General features: G+C 43.7%; 1 protein-coding gene and 1 long non-coding RNA gene across 21 annotated transcripts in view; one reads left to right on the top strand and one right to left on the bottom strand.

Annotated features, from left to right (window-relative positions):
* REV1 (REV1 DNA directed polymerase) overlaps positions 1–23,814 on the top strand; it is a 94,267-nt gene that overhangs the window by 68,092 nt on the left and 2,361 nt on the right. For 19 of the 20 annotated variants that reach the window (XM_008253431.4, XM_070068726.1, XM_070068727.1 and 16 more), the window contains 10 exons: positions 3,080–3,208; positions 5,810–5,964; positions 8,288–8,407; positions 14,944–15,164; positions 17,742–17,914; positions 20,170–20,272; positions 21,246–21,411; positions 21,524–21,726; positions 22,853–23,086; positions 23,687–23,807. In XM_008253431.4, coding sequence (XP_008251653.2) covers positions 3,080–3,208; positions 5,810–5,964; positions 8,288–8,407; positions 14,944–15,164; positions 17,742–17,914; positions 20,170–20,272; positions 21,246–21,411; positions 21,524–21,726; positions 22,853–23,086; positions 23,687–23,807 — 1,625 coding nt within the window. Of the gene's footprint in view, positions 1–2,476; positions 2,604–3,079; positions 3,209–5,809; positions 5,965–8,287; positions 8,408–14,943; positions 15,165–17,741; positions 17,915–20,169; positions 20,273–21,245; positions 21,412–21,523; positions 21,727–22,852; positions 23,087–23,686; positions 23,808–23,814 lie in introns of those variants that run through there. The other variant, XM_017339620.3, reaches the window with a different exon arrangement.
* LOC103346984 (uncharacterized) lies at positions 6,518–7,784 on the bottom strand. Its single transcript, XR_516019.4, has 3 exons — positions 7,658–7,784; positions 7,394–7,498; positions 6,518–6,652 (listed from the first exon to the last, which is right to left on the bottom strand). It is a non-coding gene; the product is annotated as an uncharacterized lncRNA (long non-coding RNA).

The following is a 23,814-nucleotide window of genomic DNA, read 5'->3' on the forward strand; positions in this document are numbered from 1 at the left end:
GTGTTTCTGAGATTGGCATGGGGACCAGATTGTAGGGATGGCCATTCGACTTTTATGCATTAGTGAGTTTTCAATAGATATAAACTGATAATAGTGTCTTCAAAGAATGAAGCACAAATATGAGAACAGGAGTCCCACTAAGGTAGAATGTGTATAGCAGTTCACAGCGTGTGTTACCATTAGTTTTACTTACTGGAAAGAACAAGCATTGTACATGTGGATGAATAGATAATGATATAGATAGCCTAATCATGGGTTTTTAGGTCAAATAAATTCTTTTTTAAAAGTCAGAGTTGGAGACAGAGAATCTTCCATCTGCTGGTTCACGCCTCAGATGGCTGTGACATCCAAGCATGAGCTAGCCAAAGCCAGGAGCTTCTTCTTGGTCTTACGTTTGGGTGAAGGGGCCATCATTTCTCTGCTGCTTTTCCCAGGCCATTACCAGAGGGAGCTGGATTGGAAGTGGAGCAGCCTGGACTTGAACTGATACCTATATGGGATGCCAGTGTTACAGGCTGCAGCTTAACCTGCTGTGCCACAATGCCAGCCCCTCAAATACCTTCTTTTATTTATTTAAAGATTCATTTATTTATTTGAAAGTCAGAGGTACAGAGAGGAGAGGCAGAGGGAGAGGTCTTCCATCCTCTGGTTCACTCCCCATTTGGCCACAACGGCTGGAGCTGCGCCCATCTGAAGCCAGGAGCTTCTTCTGGGTCTACCACGTGGGTGCAAGGACCCAAGGATTTGAGCCATCTTCTACTGCTTTCCCAGCCCATAGCAGAGAGCTGGATTGGAAATGGAGCAGCCGGGACTCGAACCAGCGTCCATATGGGATGCCAACACTGCAGGTGGCAGCTTTTACCCATTATACCACAGTGCCGGCCCCCTCAAATAACTTTTAAACCTCTATTTTCATGTGCTTTTATAAGAATCCTTCACCATTCTTACTTATTTATAATAGAGATCTCTTAATATGTTGAATGGACAGTGACTGATTTTTTTTTTATAAAGATTTATTTATTTATTTGAAAGACAGAGTTACAGAGAAGCAGAGTTGGAGATAGAAAGAGGACTTCCATCCACTGGTTCACTCCCCAAATGGCTGCAATGGTTAGAGCTGGGCCAATCCAAAGCCAGGAGCCAGGAGATTCTTCTCGGTCTCCCACGCAGGTGCTAGGGGCCAAGGACTTGAACCATCTTCCACTGCTTTCCCAGGCCACAGCAGAGAGCTGGATGGGAAGTGCAGCACCTGGGACTCAAACCGGCGCCCATATTGGATGCTGGCATTGAAGATGGTAGCCACTACCGCTGCACTACAGCACCCCTATATTTTTATAAATAATGTGTCTTTAAAACAATCTATAGATGAAAATTTTGAAAGTGAAAGTATTGTAAATATAAGAACATCATATAGCAGTTATGTATCACATTCCATTCAAACAGGCAAAGGAAGTTTGGCCTCTGGGCTGTATAAGGTCTGGGACATTATCTGTACTGGCCCTGCCAAAGCAACCGCAGGCAGGACTTAAAACGTCAATAAATCTGTAGCAGGTTCATTTTTAAATTGATGATTTTGTATGGCCCGTGACTGGTGTCATAAACATCCAAATGGCCCTTGGCAAAAAAAAAATTTCCCATCCCTGCTTAGCTTAAATTTGTTAAATGTGGATTTCATGTGCTGAACCTATATATCTGGCACTATTATTACCTGAAGTTTACTCTTTTTGATACTTGACCTTTTTTCTGCTTTAATAATTTTTACTACTCTTCTATTTATATGTTTGTTTATATACACCTAAGCTATATATAAGTATATACTAATTATATATAATTAAAAATTGCATTAACAAGGCCTGTTGAGTATAATCCATCCTTTGGTAGGTGAATACAGGGTCGTACAGTGAACATGATACGATCTCTTTTATTTACCATCTTTACTCAACACCTCACAAAATACCTGAGTGAAAGAATTCATTCTGTTTGTCAGTGGCCACTTCTTTCATTGTAATTTTTCCTTCCTGTTGGATATTTCTCATCTATTAGGGACTTAACAGTGAGCTGACTTATTATTGTTCTTGAGTACACAAAAAAATACCTGTGATTTTGTGTGTGCTTCTTAGTAACTTGGAGGACTGTTTCCTTCTTGGCTTTCAGTAGTGGTCTGAATACCGGGAGGCTGCCACAAGCCTCTGAGTAATTGAAGACTGAGTGTGTGGACCTTTGTTAACAGAAGCTTACTGAATAAATGTGTAGGATAACTGTTTTCATATTACATAATCTGGTGAAACAGTGCTTTATTATTTGCTTATGGTTTTACTATGGTATGGTTTTTTTTATTCTTCACAGTGATTAAATGGAATTTTACTAATTATGTATAATTCCATAACTATAGTTTGTGCTGAATGCTCCAAAATACCAAAGGTAATGTGGGGCATTGAGACACACAGTAGATTTAAAATTTACCATTTTCAATTAGGTCCCTCAAAGTTCTGGAACCCTGGCTCCTGCCCAGAGTGATGTCCTACCATATACAATGCTGTTGGCATCTCAACCACTGTGGAGCCACTTCAGGAGCATGGAATTGGTCAATTGGGAATTGGGTGGTAATAGGATGAGTACATTTTGTGTGTTTGTCACATAGCGCTGTTTTGTGTAGTTCTTGCGTTTCTATTCTTTGTCTTTGGGGGATGAACCCTGGCCAAACTGTGCCTTGTATTAAGGGAAGAAAACCTGTTTTTGAAGCACGTTCCTGCTCTGTGGTGGTTGTGATATCACCAGCATATGGCATGCTGGCATCTCTGCAAAGGGGCCAGAGGTCTGAGTCTTAGGAGGAAGTCATCAGACAGAGAAGAGATGTCATTTATACCAGTCACATAGTTGCGTGATTATTTTGTTTGTTTGTTTGGGGGGAAACAAACCTGTAAGTTTTCTTAAGCCTATTTATATATTTAATCCCTAATGAGAAAGGGGTTAAATGGAGATTATATATTAGTGGCATGGGGAAATATCCATATATTTGATAGTTCATTTTGGAAACTTCCTAATATAATCTCTATTATTTTTTGTTCTCTCTCTGTAGACAAGTTGGCATTAAAAATGGAATGTTCTTTGGGTATGCTAAACAGCTATGCCCTAATCTTCAGGCTGTGCCATATGATTTTGATGCATATAAGGAGGTTGCCAGAACAATGTATGAAACCTTGGCAAGGTACAGTGGATAATAGTCATTTCATGTCTGTTGTTATTCTTCTCTCAGCTAATGTTAAAGGTAATCCAGTTTTCTTCAGCACCGTCAGGGTCACTTTTGCCAGACATCCCCAGAATCCCTTTCCTCAGCATCAGCATCCCAGTTGGATGGCCTTCTTCTTTTTTTTTTTTTTTTTTTTTTTGACAGGCAGAATTAGAGAGAGACAGAGAGAAAGGTCTTCCTTTTTCCTTTGGTTCACCCCGCCAAGTGGCCGCTGCGGCCAGTGCACCACGCTGATCCGATGGCAGGAGCCAGGTACTTATCCTGGTCTCCCATGGGGTGCAGGGCCCAAGTACTTGGGCCATCCTCCACTGCACTCCCGGGCCACAGCAGAGAGCTGGACTGGAAGAGGGGCAACCGGGACAGAATCCGGCGCCCCAACCGGGACTAGAACCCGGAGTGCAGGCACCGCAGGCGGAGGAGTAGCCTAGTGAGCTGCAGCACCGGCCGGCCTTCTTTTCTTTGACCAGTTTCAGTAAGGTGACAGCTCATTCTGGAGGAAGCCTTTTTGCATTACTAAATTACTCCAGTACTTCCTGATGCCTGTGTAAAATTTGATTTCTGTTCCTCTGTAACATACAGTCAGTGGTTCCAGTTTTCCTCCCATGGGACCAGATGGATGAATGAATGGAACTTATTTAGCCTGTTTATCTCTTTCATTGTATTTTATTTGTAGTTTTCTTTAAAATTAGGATGGATAGCTTGATTACAACCTATATTAAACAGTTTATCTTCTTAAATTTTTAGACACACTTAGCAACAGTTAGTTTTTAGAAAAATTAGTCTTTTGTGGCTCATTTTTTAAATGTTTTGTAGAGGCATGTTTTAATATTGACTTGAAACAAAATTTAAAAAAAATCTAACATACTGTGTGTACTTTAAAGCAGGGGGCCAGCACAGTTTTGTCTGCTGTAACTCCTCAGCTTCCCTAGTAAGCCAGAATGTGCATGGATAGAGCTACTACTGAGTGGATGAGGCCCTGTGCCAGTAAAGCTTTATTTACCAAAACAGGCATCTGGAGGTTAGGCCGAGGGTTGTTGGCCCCAGGACTATAGTAATGTTCCAACAGATGTTTATTTCTTGTCTCTGTCTCCACTTCTACCTCTTCTTTCTTACGCTGCATTTTGAACATGAGTATTGAATATGCATATATCACTGCTCCTTGCTCTTTCACAGAGAGGAGTGAAATCCAGTCTCTGCCCTTGTGGGATCTTCAGTAAGGGAGAAAAAGTATAAAAGGATGGATGAAGTTACCTGGCATCAGTTTGTAGGACTGAGTGTGGTCACAGCTATGTGTAAGATCAGAAAATACGGCATTGTGCTGCCAAGTAGAGAGTGCATTAAATCCCACACCAGAGCTGAGACCAGTGGTAGTTTCCCAGTGGGGGCCATGAATGGGTGACTGCGGTGAGGGAGTGGGACTGCTGTGTCCCGGGTGTCAAGACCCTAAGGCAGACTGCCAACCTGGACCTTGGATCAGGATATGAGGGAGGATGTGACACGTGCAAGTCCTGGTGGGATTTTAGTCTGAGGAGGCATTGTCAATGGCATGTTTCTATTCTTAGGGAAAAAATACAGTGTTATTCTCCTACCACCCTTTGGAAGTCCTGTCTCAACTTCCTAGTCTGCCTGCCTCAGAGCAGCTTTCACTCTGAAGCAGAAATCCTCATATCAAGTATACCAGTTCGGTTCTTAAAAAGTGTGCTTTTTTATTGTAGCCTAAACAAAACATTCTCGTTTCTTGAACAAACAGGGCTATTATTCTGATTTGTAACCTACTGTAAGGTGTCAGTGAGGTAGGGCCTGATTTTCCTAGTGTATTCATTACCAAAGAAGACACAGTTTTGATCCAAGGCTTCTTTGGTTGCCTCCCGTTTCTGATACAATTTTGTTTTGTGATTTCATAGTGCTTATTATAAATTAGCATTGGAAAGTCATGGCAGCTCTTAACTTCCCTTCTGTAGTAGAGTTAAGAAGTCCTTCATGATGAGCAGGTCATATAAAATGATTTTTAAAAAAAAAGGATTTCCACTGGATGTAGTTAGGGTTCTCTTAGGTGTTGGGATGATTGGCCACCTGATCTTACAGGTCCTGGGACCTGCTGTTGAGAATGATATTTAGTTACATTTTTGTTTTACCAGAGCAGCAATTAGTTATTTGATTTGTATAGTTTTTCTGGTCCATAAGGATTTTTTTAACCATGCTTGAAAATTTTTTAGATTAAATGTTTTAACAGCTCTTACTATCTACTACTTACTACCCCAGGGTTTACAAAGTATTCTCTGTGCAGGGAAACTGGAATGTTGATTTCTGCTGTATTTTTGATAGTTACTGTGGAAAAAGAGAACTCACTAACTTTGAAGTTGGAAGTTGGGTGACTAAATGGTACTTCAAGCAGTTCATTTAAAATGCTGGGTGGGTTTTTTTTGTTTTATTGTTTTGTTTTGTTTTTTAGTGATGTAAGTTTTGTGAGGAAATGTTGAAGATGACTTTATTTTGCAGCATTGTGTCTAGCACGTGGCTTCCTGGCTGTGGTTCATTGCCTTTGCTTTGTGTTGATAGTTACACTCATAATATCGAAGCTGTCAGCTGTGATGAAGCACTGGTCGACATCACTGAGATCCTTGCAGAGACCAAACTCACTCCTGAGGAATTTGCCGATGCTGTCCGTATGGAAATCAAAGACCAAACTAAATGTGCTGCCTCTGTTGGAATTGGTTAGTATCTAACTTTTTCTGGATTATTATTTTTATTCAGTAGAACTGCTTTAGGATCCTTGGATGCCATTGCTCTGAGCAATGTTTGTTTTCATGAGCTTCCTGATACCAGTGCCTTTTTCCTCAAGGTGTCTCAGTGTTGCTTACTCTTAGGAGATACATGAGATGACGCATATTGGAAATCTAAGTAAATGATTGATAGCTTTGTAGTAAACCTGTTTAAATATTTTACTTGTTCTTTCAAAAATGGAACAATTTGAATTCTATTTTGTAGGTTTTTTTTTCTTCAAAAATGAATTGAAACTAAAGAGGGGGTGTGGAGTGCTGTGTGGGATTGAGTTGAGTGCCAATACCAGTCAGTCTCCCTGTTACGCTGTTACCGTCTGTACTACAGCTTCCTGGAGAGTACAGCCGTGCCTGTCTGCTCTGTCAGTGCTGGAAGTCTGGCTAACTCGTACTCTCAGTCTGTGCAGCTCACCCATTGCGGCCGCAGCCTGGGCTTTGGGTCCACTTACCTGTCTGTTGTTGACTCTTCCTTTGGTGCCCTTGGAGCTCGCTGTCAGACCTAAGCTTCTTTGTGTGTCCTCTTCCTTTCTGAACCTCTGTAGCACCTCTGCCGAGATAGCCCTGTTCTTGCCATTTTCTTGAGTGCAGCCATTTTGCCCCTGCCATATTCTGTATTCACAGACTGGGGAAGTAGAGATAATGTTTTCTTAATTGTTACTACTTTTAATTTCTTTATTTGAAAGGTAGAGTTACAGAGAGAGAGAGAGACAGAAAGAGATGTCTTCCATCTACTGGTGTCTTCCATCCATTGGTTCACTCCTCAAGTGGCCAGAATGGCCGGGGCTGGGCCAGGTCAAAGCCAGGAACCAGGAGCATATTCGAGTCTCCCATGTGGGTGCAGGGGCCCAGTACATGGGCCAACCTCTCCTGCTTTCCCAGTCACATTAGTGGGGAGTTGGATTGGAAGTGGAGCAGCCGGGACTCAAACTGGCACCTAATTATTTTCCCATCCTTATTCAGACACCCTTCTTTCTCTGAGGCTCCTTGTCTCCTTTGTACCCACTAAGGGATGACACAAAGGCTAATGCCATTGTAAGAAAGATTTGTTAGATTGCCTTTTACATTTACATTTGTTATATTTCCCAAGAGGAGGGCCACACCATGCAGAGAAAGCAGCAGGATGCCTAGGAGGCAGTAGCAAGACTGGTGGCAGCTGACCCAGAGCCATTATTGGGGTCCTGGGTAAAGCAAGGCAGGACAGAGGAATCAGTTTAGGGTTGGCTAGTCTGAGTAATTTTGGTGGGCTTTAGCCCTATGGGGGTGGTCTCTAGTGGCCTGGTAGATAGCTGTGAGCTGCCTAGGGTGGGAAATGTATTGAGCTTGGTTTGAGAATGTGTTAAGGAGGTGATTAGGGGCGACTTACTGGGTGGCGTATGAGAAATACGTTCAGGAATTATCCAGCCCTGCGAGGGTTGGCGTGCAAAGGGCAGTGTCTCCCCAACCAGCGAGATCCAAGATGTCAGAATATCTTAAGACAGACAAATAATTTGACATGATTAATACTCCATGAGCAATCCTGTGGTGACGCACTAGCCCGCCTCTGACTCCGCCTGCTGGCCCAAAGAGCCTTCTCCTTTCAGACTCAGCTTCTGTGTCCCAGTGTGAGGTTGCTTTTAATAGCACTTACTTTTAATTGACAAGTGGTTGTGTTCTTTCAGGTTCCAGCATGTAATTCAAACTTGATGTTTCCACTTTCCTCAGAACTCACCACTATTTTGATGTGACTTTCCAGAGCCTTTTTTCTTTGCAAGAATCTTTATCACCCTAGGAAAAATACAGTTTTCAATTAAGTCCTCCATAAAAGCAAGAGGTGTCCTTGCTGTCAGTGTCCCTTGATGTCTGGAGGAGTTAGATACTCAGGGAGGGTAGCAGCCCTGCATTGCACATCGTGACCTTCTCTGTGCAGCTTTCCTGGCCCACGACTGTCCCTGCTGTGGACTCTCCTGGCCTCACCTCCCACCACTTGTGTGTCAGTGCTCAGGGCGTGCTTGCTTAAGCCCAGTGGCATTCTTGTGCCCGCATTTCCCTCCCCAGTATGTGTCCTGTAAACCCTGCTCTTAAATCAGGACTGCTTTCTCTCAAACCTTTATGTCCAGCAGCCTGCAGTCGTAATCTGGAATACTTAACCAAAGTCTGCCAGTTTTATGCACTGTTGCAAACGATCAAAATTATATCTTATTTTCATAAATGATTGATGTCTTTATTAGGAAATTTTTAAAATTCTAAAGATTTCTTGATTTTCCTTCTAATATTGTAGGTTCTAACATTCTCCTTGCTAGAATGGCAACTAGAAAAGCAAAACCAGATGGACAGTACCACTTGAAACCAGAAGAAGTAGATGATTTTATCAGAGGTCAGCTAGTTATTAATCTACCAGGTAAGCAGAAATCTTTTTAATTTTTTGTCTACTGAAGGCACTCATAAATTCTTTGCTTAGTTCTATATATTTCCCAAACATGAGTATTAAATATTTTTTTGAGTCTGCTTGAGTGTAATGGAAAACAAAATTTTTAATTCTTATTGAAAATCTTCTCAATTGCTTTCTCTAGGCCATAGTATTACGTCTTAGTTTGGTGATGGGTGTTTTTCAAGTAGCAAGATTGAGGATTCTAAGAAATCATTTTAAAGGGAATATGCTGCAATTGCTGTTGTGTTTTAAAGAAATACTAATTGAAATAGGCAAAGTTTGGAGATCTTTGTTTATGAAATCATGCTGCAAGACTACGGACAGTTTACAAATAATTGTAAAAGAAAATGTATGCACTATATTAGAAATAAAACCTAAATATGAGGTGTTGTGTTTTTGTAAACTTGAGACACTGAAGAAAAACTTCCTATATATACCTTCCTTGCTAGGGGAAGGGTGTTATGTGTTATTAAGCCACCTGTGTCAACTTCATAAAGCTCTTGGGTATTTGTGTTGTAAAGTTGTTTTTTTTGTTTGTTTGTTTGTTTGTTTTTTAAGATTTATTTTTATTGGAGAGGCAGAGTACAGAGAGAGAGAAAGAGTGAGAGCAGGCTTCCATCTGCTGGTTCACTTCTCAAATGTCCATAATGGCTAGAATTCAGCTTATCTGAAGCCAGGAGCTAGGTGCGTCTTCCCAGTCTCCTATGTAGGTGCAGGGCTCCAAGTACTTGGGCCATCTGTTTTGAAGATTTTTAAACTCATCCATTTGTTAAAAGTGGATTTAATGGTATTTTTAAATGCGTAATTTTAAACCCAATGAAATATATGGAATTGAATTAGAAATTTCCATTATAGGTCATAAAATAAGAAATCATTCAGATGCCATTTTGTGGTGGAAGAATATTCCCAACCCCTTAGTAGATGTGTGACCTAAAACAATGTATTATGGCAAAAAATAATGTTTTTGATGTCATCTTGAGGTTCAGTTTGAAGAATAAATAGCATTATGTATTCAAAGTAGCAAATTACCTTATTAGATTTAATTACTTTTTTAATGCAGTTTTCTTCAAGAAGGAACCAGTGTATGTAAAGTTTATTATGCTAGCCAACTCTGTTATTTCCTAAGAAGCGCCTTAACAAAGGGCCCCAAACTCAGAGGCTTACACAGGAATTTATTGTTACAAATATTATCATGGTTCTGGAGGCTGGGAATGAAGATGTCAGTGGGGTTGTTCTTCTGAGGCCTGTCTCCTTGGCTTGTAGATGGCCTTGCTCCATCCTCACATGAGCTTTCCTGTGTGCATGCTTGTGTGTTTGTGTCTCAGGTTTCTTTTTTTCTATTTTTAAAAATGTTTATTGATTTTCATCAACTTGAAAGGCAGAGCAAGATAGAAAGAGAGGTCTTCTGTGTGCTGGTTCACTCCCCAAATGCCTGAAACAGCCAGGGCTAGGCCAGGCTGAAACCAGGAACTTGGAAATTCCATCTTGGTCTTTGATGTGGGTGGCAATAGGCCTAAGGACTTGAGCCATCATGTACAATAGGGGTGAGGAATGTCTGGCCTACTGGCCATATAAACCCAGCAGAAGGCCTGGTGCTGTGTGTAGTAGGCTAAGTCTTCCTGGGATGCTGGCATCCCATATGGGCACCAGGTCTAGTCCCAGCTGTTCCACTTCCGATTTCAGCTCTCAACTATGGCCTGGGAAAGCACTGGAAGATGGCCCAAATGCTTGGGCACCTGCACCCATGTGAGAGACCCAGAAGAAGCTCCTGGCTCCTGGCTTTGGATCGGCCCAGCTTTGGCTGTTGCAGCCATCTGGGGAGTGAAGCAGCTGATGGAAGACCTATCTCTCCCTGTTTGTCTGTAACCCTGCCTCTCAAATAAATAACATCTTTAAAAAAACAAAAAAGAAAGAAAGAAATCATTTGATCTGACCCTGCCAAGGCAACTACAAGCCAAACTTGAAATTCAGTAAATCTATAGCAGGCTAATCTTTAAGTTGATAATTTTGTAGGGTCCACAAATGATGCTACAAATATCCAAATGGCTCTTGGCAGAAAGAAGATTCCTTACCCCAGTTCTGTTCACTCCCAGAACGCATCAATAGGAAGCTGGATCCAAAATGGAGTAGCTGGGACTTGAACTTGCATTCTGATGCGGGTTGTGGGCATCCAGTGCCATGATGGAGCCGGCCTCCCCCATTCCCTCATCCCCGACTCTCAATTTCTTACAAAGAAACCAGTCAGATTGAATAGGAGCCTGCCCACATGACCTCATTTTAGCTTAGTTACCTCTTTAAACGACTGTGTCCATAGATAATCACAGTGAAACATGCTGGTAGTTAAATGTTAGACATGTAAGTTTGGGGAATACATAATCAGTTCAAAACACCATCGTTGAACCAATTTTGTAGATTTTTTTCTTTTCTTTTTTTTTTTTAAACAGTTTTTAACTTATTGACCTAGTAATCTTACTACTCCCCTTCATCTGCTTCCTGGCCAGATGAGGAGGAAAAACATTTACAATACGAAGTTTGTTCTAGAGGACACCACGGAAGAATGCTTATGTTAAACTAGCAGATACATCCCCTAACTTGATCTTACCTAACTAAAGCTAGGACCGTCCCCAGCCAATGTCTCTGTACCAAGAATGTCTCCACACGTTCTCTGGGCCTTTGCCAGGCCTTTGCCCTGTGTGGGAGCCCCCAGTTAAGAGCCCTGTGTACCTCGTTCAGCCTGTGCTTGATTTACGGCTTCGGTCTGTGATTTCTATCTCTTCTGAAACACTTCACACACAGATGTGGACACAACGACCAGTACTAGCATCGGAGTGTAGCCAGGTGAAGCTAGTAACATCAGAATTAACATGTCAGTTCCTGAGCTGCACTGACCAGATTTCAAATGCACTGTAGCCACATGCAGGGCACACACAGAACATCTCCTTTTTTTTTTTTTTTTTTTTTTTTTTTTTTTTTTTTTTTTGACAGGTAGAGTTAGAGACAGAGAGAAAGGTCTTCCTTCCGTTGGTCCACTCCCCAAATGGCTGCTACGGCCGGTGCTGTGCCAATCCAAAGCCAGGAGCCAGGTGCTTCTTCCTGGTCTCCCATGCGGGTGCAGGGCCCAAGCACTTGGGCCATCCTCCACTGGCCTCCCGGGCCACAGCAGAGAGCTGGCCTGGAAGAGGAGCACCCAGGACTGGAACCCGGCGTCCATATGGATTGCCAGTGCCACAGTCGGAGGATTAACCAAGTGAGCCACAGCGCCGGCCCACATCTCCATTTTTGTGTTTTCTTGCTTGGTAGGGACGTAGATGGGCAAAATGTTATTCTTTGAAACTTTCTTGTGTCTGTATTGCACAGCCAGGTCTGGATGCCAAGGTGGGGCCATTATTGGCCATTTTAAGTACCAAGTCTTCATTCCAGTTGCCAGCAAGCAGCTCCCGTAGCTCTGATTTTCTTCTCTACTTCTTGGAGACGTGGTTCTAAGTGAGCATATTTTCCTTTCTAGGTGGCTACATTCAGTTTGGGCCCTGTGCTTCCTTTACTTTCTCTTTAAATACGTCATCCTTTTCTTACACTTACATTAGGCATCCAGTTAAAACTAGCAGCCCTCTCCAGGATTTTGGTGCTGCTCCAGGATTGGTTTATTTTTTCACCCTTCAAGTAATAGGGGTAGAGGTCAGCCACACCCCCCACCTCTCTCAATCATCTCCCCCTGAGGCCGTTGTCTTTCATGGAGTAGAGCTTTTCTCCTTCACTAAAGGGACAGTGCAGTTGAATTGGATTGTATTTTGTTTTAAGATTTATTTGAGAGGCAGAGAGAGAGAGGTCTTCCATCTGCTGGTTCACTCCCCAGATGGCCACAGTGGCTGGAGCTGTGCCGATCCAAAGCCAGGAGCCAGGATCTTCCTCCGGGTCTCGCATGTGGGTGAAGGGGCCCAAGGACTTGGGCCATCTTCTACTGCTTTCCCAGGCCATAGCAGAGAGCTGGATCAGAAGTGGAGCAGCTGGGACTCAAACCAGCACCCATATGGGATGCTGGCACTTCAGGCGGTGGCTTTACGTGCTATGCTACAGCGCTGGCCCCTGGGTTGTGTTTAATTTGATAATGTTTAATAGAACATCCTTTCTTTTGTACCTGTTAGTAAGTAAGAGTTTTCTTCCTGTGTTTACTCCTAGCTTTAAAAGTACAGCTACAGGAAGACACTATAAAACCTATGGATTCCTACACACACACACACACACACACACATTAATCTAATATCATTACTGCCTCTTGCTAGTATTGCAAGTCCACAAGAACAGATTGGCACCCATATCTATGCAGAACAGATTATGATTAGGTTGTGGGAGTGGGGAGTGAAGCAACATGGGAAAGGGAAAAAAATATCTTTCCTGAACACAAATAGCTGCCTACCTTTTTTGTAGTACATGATTCTTCCATTCTGTTGGATTTCTCCTCCCCACATTGAGAAATATTCATCATACACCTCACTTAGAATCTTAACTTTTTGTGGTTGGTCTCTAGGATTTTCCTAATTGTCAATTCATAGTCTCTGGTATTCTTTTGATCTGACTTACACATTAAATTGGCACAATTAGGAGCCAGCCCCCTTAACGTCTTTCATCCAGCTTTCTTGGTTTAAGCTAGTCTGGCCCACTGCTATGGACATAGGTCTTTGTAAAATGCACAATCTAACGTTGTGGTGTTCATCACTGCTTCTGGTGGTTCTCTGGGCGGAACCTGCTACTAAAGGCAGCCCTGGACAGGAGCTAGAATTAACAGTGACGAGCAGAAGAGGGCAGACTTCACTCTAAACTCTTGATAGTACAGAACACCAGAAATGCACATGATCTTTTCATCTTCAGTGGGAAATAATTTATTTGATGCTGTGGAACCATTTTTGTTAAGAATTACAGTTTACCTAGATTTCTCTAAAACACTTTGCTAGATATGTCCATCTTTGTAAAGCCTGTAGGGCAGACTGATGAAAACCAAGATCCCAACCTAGAGAAGCAGAGCTCATGAGCATCCTTCAGAGGGGACAGAAATCTGCAGGGTAGCACATAGCACCTGCTGCCGGGCTAGCTGTTGGGGTGCGTAATACCTCTTATGGGAGTTTTGTTCTTTTAAGACTTACTATTTGAAAGGCAGAGTTACAGAGAGAGAAAGATCTTCCATCCCTTGGTTCACTCCCGAATGGCCACAATAGCCAGGGCTGAGACATGCCAAAGCCAGGAGGCTGGGACTCTGTCCAGGTCTCCTACAGGAGTCCAGGGGCCCAACTAATTGGGCCATCTTGCACTGCTTTCCCAGGGGCATTAGCAGGGAGCTGCATTGGAAGTGAAACAGGAGGGATTTGAACCAGCACTCATATGGGATGTAGTCACCACAGGCAGCGGCTTAACCTGCTGAACCACAGTGCTGGCCCCCATATCCCATTCTTTAGATAACTTTAGTTACACATACAAGGACACTTCCAGAAGTTCATGAAATATTGAATTAAAAGATAACATTAATTTTGGTGAAAAACATTTTGGAAATACATTCATATTTTTTCCATAATATATATTGTCCATGAATTTAAAAAAAAGTCACTTGAAAGGCAGTGAGATCTTCCATCTGCTGGTTCATTCCCTAAATGGTCAGGGCTAGTCTAGGCTACACACAGGAGCCTGAAACTCCAGCTGAGTCTCCCATGTGGGTGGCCAGGGACCAAACACTGGAGCCATTGTCTGCTTTCATTAGCTCATTGGCAGGGAGCAGGATCAGAAGCAGAGTTGATGGGAATCAAAGCAGCGCTCCTATAAGGGATGCCAGTGTTACAGCAGGCAGCTTAACCTGCTGCACTACCTATCTGGCCACTTCCATGAGTTGTTTGAAGATTCCTTGTATGCATGGATTTGTGGCAAAGCCATCTCCTGTGACACAGGCATTCCATATGGGTACTGGTTCGTACCCTGGCTGCTCCATTCCAGCTCCCTGCTGATGGCCTGGGAAATGCAGCGGAAGATGACCCAACTTCTTGGATCTCTGAGAGACTTGGAAGAAGCTCCTGGCTCCTGGCTTTGGCCTGCCCTGCCCCAGGCTGTTAGGGCCATCTGGGGAGTGAATCACTGGATGGAAGATCTCTCTGTGTTTCTCCCTGTCTCTGCAACTCTGACTTTCAAATAAATGAATAAATCTTTAAACATTTTTTTGCACCAAAATAAATACATCTCTTAATTTGATTTTCTGTGACCACCTTGAAATACCCTCACATTTAAGTCTGGATTCTGTCTTTGTAGAGTCCAAATTGACAGGTGGATTCTAGAAATACTACTACTGTGATGACTATACTAAAAGAACTTTATTCAGTCTTATAAGATGCTTAAGTTTTGTCACTTAACTAAGCTTTTTAAAGATTATTTTAAACTAGTTGTGCATGAATGATAGTTATTTCAGATTACTAAAATTACTTTTAGTAAGTGTGTCCTGCAAAACTAGAACTCTCTGTTCCCTTTCCTAGGCGTTGGACGTACAATGGAATCTAAGTTGGCATCTTTGGGAATTAAAACTTGTGGAGACTTGCAGTATATGACCATGGCAAAACTCCAAAAAGAATTTGGTCCCAAAACAGGTCAGATGCTCTATAGGTTCTGCCGTGGTTTGGATGACAGACCAGTTCGAACTGAAAAGGAAAGAAAGTCTGTTTCAGCTGAGATCAACTATGGAATAAGGTTTACACAGGTACTGATCACATGACAGATTTTTCTTTTGTTTTTTAAGACTTATTTTTATTTATTTGAAAGCCAGAGCTAGAGAGAGAGGAGGAGAGAGAGAGAGAGAGAGAGATTTCATCTGCTGGTTCAGTCTCCAAATGGTCAACAGCTGAGGCTGGGCCAGGCTGAGGGCAGGAGCCGGGAGCTTTCTCCGGGCCTCCCACGTGGGATTAAGGGCCCAAAATATGTGGGCCCTTCTCTGCTGCTTTCCCAGGTGCATTAGCAGGGAGCTGGATCAGAAGCAAAACAGCCAGCTCATGGACTAGCACTCGTACCGGATGCCAGCTTCCTGGTGGAGGCTTAACCAACCACACTACAGCTCCATGCCCACATGACAGATTTTGCCTTACTGTTTATAGCTTACAGGCTTGTCTCTGTCTAAACCAGAAGACTCCTAATGTTTGAAATGAAATCTTTTTTTTTTTTTTTTTTTTTTTTTGACAGGCAGAGTGGACAGTGAGAGAGAGAGACAGAGAGAAAGGTCTTCCTTTGCCGTTGGTTCACCCTCCAATGGCCGCCGCGGCCAGCGCGCTGCGGCCGGCGCACCGCGCTGATCCGATGGCAGGAGCCAGGAGCCAGGTGCTTTTCCTGGTCTCCCATGGGGTGCAGGGCCCAAGCACCTGGGCCATCCTCCACTGCACTCCCTGGCCACAGCAGAGGGCCGGCCTGGAAGAGGGGCAACCGGGACAGAATCCGGCGCCCCGACCGGGACTAGAACCCGGTGTGCCGGCGCCGCTAGGCAGAGGATTAGCCTAGTGAGCCGCGGCGCCGGCCTGAAATGAAATCTTAAAACCTGGTTTTCTGAGAACGTCAGGAAAATTTTCAGAAGTAATACTCTATAAGGTAGGGCTCAGATAAGACCAAGAGAACTTGGACTGGGGGTGTGGGGATAAAGTTGACGTGTTGGGGGTCAGTTCTTACAGAACTGGAGACTTTGTAATTCTCATCTCCAATGAAGAGGGAAAAAAGACCTTAAAAATGTTTTCAGTGTTGAAGTTATTTTTAAGCTACAGTTACAAGTAAGTTGTAGCCAACTTCCTTATTATTCCTGGGTTTAGGATGTAATGGCACAGATGAGTAGTTTCCATTTTCCTTCAGAATATGTATTTGGATGTGTGTTTGAAATTTAATAAGTTCTGTGAGGACCTAAAATGTGATGAGGTAATTTCCCTCTCATGCCTACTGTGTGGAACTCAGCCAGTTCAGTTTCTTAAGAATGAAAACCATGCTTGGACTGTTTGTGGGAATTAAGGTCATGTTGGAGAGCACATTTTATTAGTAGAACTTGTTAATAAGAACAAATAATTTAGAATTGTAGCAGGTCAGTGATGGTGTAGAAAAGCAAAAGAAATGCATTTATAAGTGATTCCTTTTGCTTTATTGGGAAGAGGAAACTTTTGAATATTTAGAGTATACAGAATGATTTTTCTTTTAAGATTTATTTATTTATTTGAAAGGCAGAGTATCAGAGAGAAGGGGAGAGATATATTATTCCCTGGTCACAACTGCCAGGTCTGGGCCAGACTGAAGCCAGGAGCCAAGAAACTCCGTCAGGTCTGCCACATGGGCAGCAGGGGCCCAAGTGTTAGGGCTATCCTCTGCTGCTTTCCCAGGCGCATTAGCAGGGGGGTTGGATGGGAAGTGGAGCGGCCGGGACTTTATTGGCACTCTGAGAGGGGATGCACATAATACGGGATGTTTGTCACAAGTTTTTTGTTTGTTTGTTTTAAATTTATTTGACATAACAAAGTTATGGACAGTGAGAGAGAGAGACAGAGAGAAAGGTCTTCCTTCCGTTGGTCCACTCCCCAAATGGCCGCAACGGCTGGAGCTATGCGGATCCGAAGCCAGGAGCTTCCTCCTGGTCTCCCATGCAGGTGCAGGGCCCAAGCACTTGGGCCATTCTCCACTGCACTCCCGGGCCACAGCAGAGAGCTGGACTGGAAGAGGAGCAAGCGGGACTAGAACTCAGTGCCCATATGGGATGCCGGCGCCGCAGGCAGAGGATTAACCACGTGAGCCATGGCGCTGGCTCCTCATCACAAGTTTTAACCTGCTCTACCACAGTGCTGGGCCTCCGAGGATTTTTTTGTTTTTGCAATATTTTATTTATTTGAGAGGTAGAGTTACAGAGAGAGGTAGAAGTGGATCTTCCATCCATAGGTTCACTCCCCAAATGGCCACAACAGCTGGAGCTGGGCTGATCCGAAGCCAGGAGCTTCATTTGGGTCTCCCATGCAGGTGCAGCGGCCAAAGCACTTGAGCCATCTCCCACTGCTTTTCCAGGCCACAGCAGAGAGCTGGATCGGAAGAGGAGCAACCAGGACTTGAATCAGCGCCCGTATGGGATGCCAGCACTGCAGGCAGAGGCTTAGTCCACAACACCATAGCGCCGGCCCCAGAATGATTATTTGTGACAGAGAATTAATTGGGATAGTAAATAATAGATCTCTTTGATATTAAGAACTAAAATACTTGAAAATAATTACTAAGATCCAAAGGAAAATAACATGGAAGTTTCTCACATTTGTGTTTCAAAACATAGCCGAAAGAGGCAGAAGCTTTTCTTCTGAGTCTTTCAGAAGAAATCCAAAGACGACTCGAGTCTGCTGGCGTGAAGGGCAAACGTCTGACTCTGAAAATAATGGTGCGAAAGCTGGGGGCCCCTGTGGAGACTGCAAAATTTGGAGGCCATGGAATTTGTGATAACATTGCCAGGTAAGCTTCAAAAGGAGCTTGATAATTCTATTTCCCTGAAGCTTACTGTAACTAACAGAACATAAAACCCAGGAAGAGCTGTAAAGCTAAAGAGCTATAAAGTCTGGGGTTATTTGATGTTCTGTAGGTCCAGGCCTGTGCCCAAGGCCTTCGGAATTGGTAAATCCACTCCGGTTCGGCCATCACAAGTGGAATGGGAATGGTGTGGGGCTGGGGCTGGGGCTCCCAGACTGCTGTGGTCAGTGCGTGCACTGAAGGAAGTGCCTGCAGACGTGCAGCACCAGGGCACAGTTGGGGTTTGTGGACTTGGCAGCTCTCCCTGAGGGAAGTTTCTGCGCACTCCTTTCAGCCGTGATTTGTAGGTATGAACTCTGTGAAGAGAGTCAGTCTCTGAAAACTGGGAGGAAACGTTTGAAAGCTGTTTTGATGATTTTTAACATGAGGGCCACTTACTAAACTTATGTAAGATATGTGACCAAAATAAAAATTATTGGTTTTGCATGTCATTTTATACTGCATGATACAGTGTATTTTAATATATCTTTCAAACTAAAGGTAAAGCCTTCCGACGCTGGAAGCCACATGTAGGGAATTGGAGTCTGGTGCAGAGTAGCTCATGTATGTGGTGATGCTGCCATGTCATTAGGCAGCTGTCAGACACAGGCACTCCCCAGTTCATTGTTGTTTGTTTACCATGAAAACCAGGAGTATAAAGTATGCATTAAACAAAGGAACCTACAAAACATTTTATGCAGTTGGTCATTTTGAACTGTTACCTTTATCTCCTGTAATAAGTGTTAAAATGTATGTATATTTCAAACGGTAGTTTATTTAATATAGTTCAATATAGTGTTAGTGATCATTTCTATGATAAGCTATTTATTGGGCCTTTATTCAAGATTATTATCTATTATCATTTTTTAAAGATTTATTTATTTGAAACGTGGTATTACAGAGGCAGAGAGAGAGATGCCAGCACTGCACGTGGCAGGTTTACCACTGCACCACAGTGCCAGCCCTAAGAGTAGTACCTTAAAAAAAAAAAAAAAAAGATTGCTTTCTTTATTTGGAAGAGTTACAGAGAGGCAGAGGCACAGAGAGAGAGAGAGTTCTTCTATCCAGTGATTCACTCCTCAAATGGTTGCAAAGGCAGAGCTGGGCCAATCTGAAGCCAGGAGCCAGGAGCTTCTTCCAGGTCTCCCATGTGGGTACAGGGACTCAAGGACTTGGGCCATCTGCTGCTTTCCCAGGCCACAGCAGAGAGCTGGACAGGAAGTGTGTACTTCTGATGGCCTTGATCTGGTGCCCATATAGGATACTGGCACTGCAGGCATTTGCTTTCCTGCTATGCTGCAACCCCAGCCCTGAGTATTATCTTGGTAAACATAATTTCTTTAGGGAAATCAGATTCAATTTTATGATACCTTTCTGGGAATACAAGTTGTTTTTCTAACTTCTGAAATTTAATGTTTAAGATACACGGAAAGAATCATCAAAACACTTGAGTTTTCCATTGAAAAGAGAACCAGAAGCAATATATTGATACTGAGTTAGTAGTTTTCTCTTTGCATTGGGCTACCCTGCTCATGCCAGAGCCCCAGGAAGGCCCTTAAGAAAACAGTGAGTGAGCGTAGCACAGGGTTTGCCACCAATGGGTGGCTGATCCCCTGGTCTTCCAGTTCTAAGACTCACACTCCAGTCTTTGGGTATTAGGTTACAGTGGATGTCATGTCTCGTAGCTGACCACTTGGTTCCTAAGTCCAGATGAGACCAGGCGCCCTCAGGGTGTTAGGGCCCTCTAAAAGGCATGTTCACATGTGTGAATTACTCAGTGGCTTTAAACACAGTGGAAGTCAGTAACCCAAATGCAGAGAATTCCTCTCTTTTCTGTGTATCAGTTACATCTCAGCAGCGGTAACCTCCGAACCTAACATCCTGTGCTTATCGCTCATTCATACCCAGAATTTTGTCTTTTTCTAGGCTTCTGAATTCATTTTTAGCTGACAGATTCCATTATTGTTTTTACTTAGAAGTCCCAAGGTTCTGTGTACTTAGCCCCCTCTTGCTGCCAGTATCATTTGGTACTGTTGGGTTCCTTGGAGGGAAATTGTCTCATTCATTTTTATGTACTGTTTACATAACTGGTTGACTTCTCTGTAACTCCTTATATAGTTCTGTGCTATTCACTGGAGTACCAGTGAATCCATGTGCAAGGTGGCTTTTGTTTCTCTAAAAAGTACTCCTGTCATTTACAGGACTGTGACTCTTGACCAGGCAACAGATAGTGCAAAAGTAATTGGAAAGGCTGCACTAAACATGTTTCACACCATGAAACTCAATATATCGGATATGAGAGGGGTGAGTAAGTGTGTGATACCTTTCAGAATTCTGACTTGTTCTGGATGTTCCTGTGGTGGAGGTTAGGTCTATGCAGATCGTGAGCTCCACTCCCACCTGAGCTGACCTCCTTAGTCTTCATGCCAGTCTGGTTTGTTAGGACATTTCTGAATTTTCTGCGTGTCTGTAGTGCCTTTCTTTCTCAAAGGCTACTTTTAAACCCAATATCTTGTTCTTCCTGTTATTGTTTCCTAAAAGATGGGACATCAGAAAATGTTGTATCTTTAATGCCCTTTTAATCAGCAATTTATTCTGATGTCTACGGCATGACAGTCTAAAAGGGAGAAACAAACCACGGGAGAAGGCACCTTGGGAACAGCCAGGAAAGAGGGCGTCAGGATGTTGAAACTCTAGATCTTCTTAAAGACGAGTTGTGGTGGGTTGAATTTCGTGACGCATGAGTGGAGAACGTAGCTTGATGTGGGTTTAGTTAAAGGATTACAGTCGCTAAGCCAGCGTAATGGAAGCTGCTCTCTGAAATACTGCACACTGGAGCTTTACGATGGGATGGTTTTGGTAATCTGGTACACTTGCTGTTCTTCCCCCTCCCATTCTTGATTTGAAAATTATATAATTTTTAAAAAGAAAAAATAAATGAAGGAAAAAACTGTTTAAGTAGGGTATATTTTCAGCATCTTTAAAGGTCTGGTTTAAAACCTTAGTTGACTAGAATGTCATTGGAATACATTTAGAATACATTGGAATAGTATTTTAAAGATACTGCAGTATACTTAGGTAGAATGTATTGCTCACTAGCTAGGCTGGAAGTGGTTTTTGTAATAAATCATATACTAGGCTGTTTTGACAGATTTTATTTACCTCTGTTTTAGAAACAGGGTCTATAAGATAATCTTATCATTAAGAATGTTGCTTAAACTTCCATTTGCTTTTAGTGTTCCTTTTTCTAGTGACATGCTCTTTATTCTGGTTTCAGGTTGGGATGCATGTGAATCAGTTGGTGCCCGCTAACCTGGCACCCTCCACATGCTCTAGGCACTCAGCAGCTCAGTCGAGCCACCATCCTGGTGGACTGCGTTCCGTCCATGATCTCTTCCAAGTCCAGAAAGCTCAGAAATCCACAGAAGAGGAGCACAAGGAAGGTTGGTGGTCCAGGGTGTGCGTTTTTTCATATTGGCATGGCTCCAAGTGACATTTTTAAACAGATTTTCATTCTTAATTATGATGAGTCTGATCTGTGTTCTGTACGTGCAGTGGTCCTGTCTGCTGTGGATGGGGATATGTCGTCTGCCTCTAGAACCTGCACTTTGTTGCCGTCTCTTCCTGCACGTGTGCCAGCGTTTCCCAGTCCTGACACCAGCAGAGCCGAGTCTGCCGGGAAATGGAATGGTCTGCATTCTCCCCTCGGTGTGCAGTCCAGACTGAACCTGAGTATAGAGGTCCCATCACCTTCTCAGGTACATTCTTATCCTAAATACAACCGGAAAACCATGGCCCAGCTGGTTTTACAGAAGTTGTTTACGAATGAAAATGACATTTTTCATTGCTCAGCATAACCAAGAAAGGGAGAGAGGATTACTTGTTAGGGTGGGTCATGGTGTTGCAGAAATCTCAGCACGCAGCAGTTGGCTAGGTGAATGATAGCACTTTTTCAGAGATTAGCAGCTCTTGCAAGTTGTACAGCCTCGCTGAAAGGCAGTTCTGTGAGCTGCACCCTTTGTCAGCAGTCATGTCACAGACTCACGCTGTTCAACAAAGCAGCTTTGCTGAGCAGTAGGGAAGGAAGCAGAGGCCCACGTCAAAAGATTGGGCAGGATTTGAGAACACTTATTTCTGTAGAGTGAGTCATTTTCATAATAAAAGCTAATTCAGTTTGTGTGGGCTGCTAATGCGTTGTACTCCTGGTATCCTTTGCTCCTTTTCATTAGGATAGCACTGGAAACGATTTTGAAAAGGTTTGTGGCTACCTTTGTTCCCCAACATGGGAGGTGGCTGAGGACTAGGGAAAGCAGCAGTTCTGGTATGTTGGCATAGGACCCCAGTTGCTTGGTCACTTAATTCAAAACTGGCTGCTTCTAGCAGGATAAGGCTGGCCTGTCCAGGTTGTGGGACTGAGTGTTTGCAAAGGGCTTATGTGCAGACAGCTGGCTGTAGGCAGGCGATAATGCTGTACAGGTTAAGTAGTTAGGTCTCAGGAACTCTGTTCCAACTTGCTGCTTGCAGACTAGGGTTTGCTGTTGGTTTGGATAGTCTCCCTTCTGAAACGTGAACATCTGATCCAAGTCTGCCCATTGATACAAGTTCCGTCTTCCTGGCGATTCCCATTCCAGACCCCCGTGGCTGTATGTGGACCTTGCAGATCACAGAATGCTTGGTGGGCAGGGTTTGCTTGTCTTCTGCACTAAGGCTCCAGTGGCTAAAGGCCAAGATGTTCCAGAAATGAACTAATTTGGGGATGATAGCTTCCCTACTCCTGTAGCCTCTATACCTTATATTCATTATTCTAGGTGTTCAAACCAACTCTGTTACCTCTCCAGTACCCCATTTCTGTAAATTCAGACTCGTGTGTTTGGCATTTTGTAGCTCGATCAGTCTGTTCTGGAAGCACTTCCACCTGATCTCCGGGAACAAGTAGAGCACGCCTGTGCTATTCAGCAAGGCGAGTCCCACGGCCACCACAAGAACCAACCAGCAAATGGCTGCAATACCGGAATTTTGCCACAAGCAGTTGGGACAGTTTTGTTGCAAATACCAGAACCTCAGGAGTCTAACGGTGATATGGGAATCAATGTAATAGCCCTTCCAGCATTTTCACAGGCAAGTTAAACCTCAGGGCCTTTTCAGTGTTGGAAGTCCTCGTACCCATCCCGTTCCCTACGGCGTGCCTCATTTCCCTTTCTCCTCTGCACCTTCCTGCCCAGTGACTTCCACTGCGCCCATGGGGCAGCTCTTAGCTTTGCCCCACCTCATGTATGGAACAGACTGACATTGCAGCCTCTCCCTAAAGCACGTGAGGAAAGAGGAGGGGGAGGTTCTGTTACGTGGGTGTTTAAAGAAGCTTCTTGCAAAATTAAGTAAACACATCCTGTTCCCCTTTGGCCAGAACACCCAGCTGGGCCACACTTGACATGGACAGGGTGGAGATGCACACTCGTGCAGGGGACGGTACAAACCCCCAGATCTCATCGTGCTGCCTCTGCCAGTGTCTTTGCCCTGTGGGTTCTGCACAATGTGTGCATGTGTCAGCTCTGCAAGTTCAGAAGTCCTCTGATGGCTTATTTTCACCTTAAGCTTCTTGAAGATTTAATGAGCTTTGATACTGACCTAGTAAGAACTTGTACTTGAGAACAAGGTCTGTTGTGTGAGAAATACCAACCAGGTGCCATCTGGAGGGTTGAGGCCTGCCTTTTCCACCAGGTGGACCCTGAGGTGTTCGCCGCCCTTCCTGCTGAGCTGCAGAAGGAGCTGAAAGCAGCCTACGATCCACGGCCACGGCAGGGAGAGACCACCCCTCCCCAGCCCCCAGCCGGCACATCTGGTAAGCT

Source organism: Oryctolagus cuniculus, chromosome 2, assembly GCF_964237555.1.
Source record: "Oryctolagus cuniculus chromosome 2, mOryCun1.1, whole genome shotgun sequence".
Classification (NCBI taxonomy): Eukaryota; Metazoa; Chordata; class Mammalia; order Lagomorpha; family Leporidae; genus Oryctolagus; species Oryctolagus cuniculus.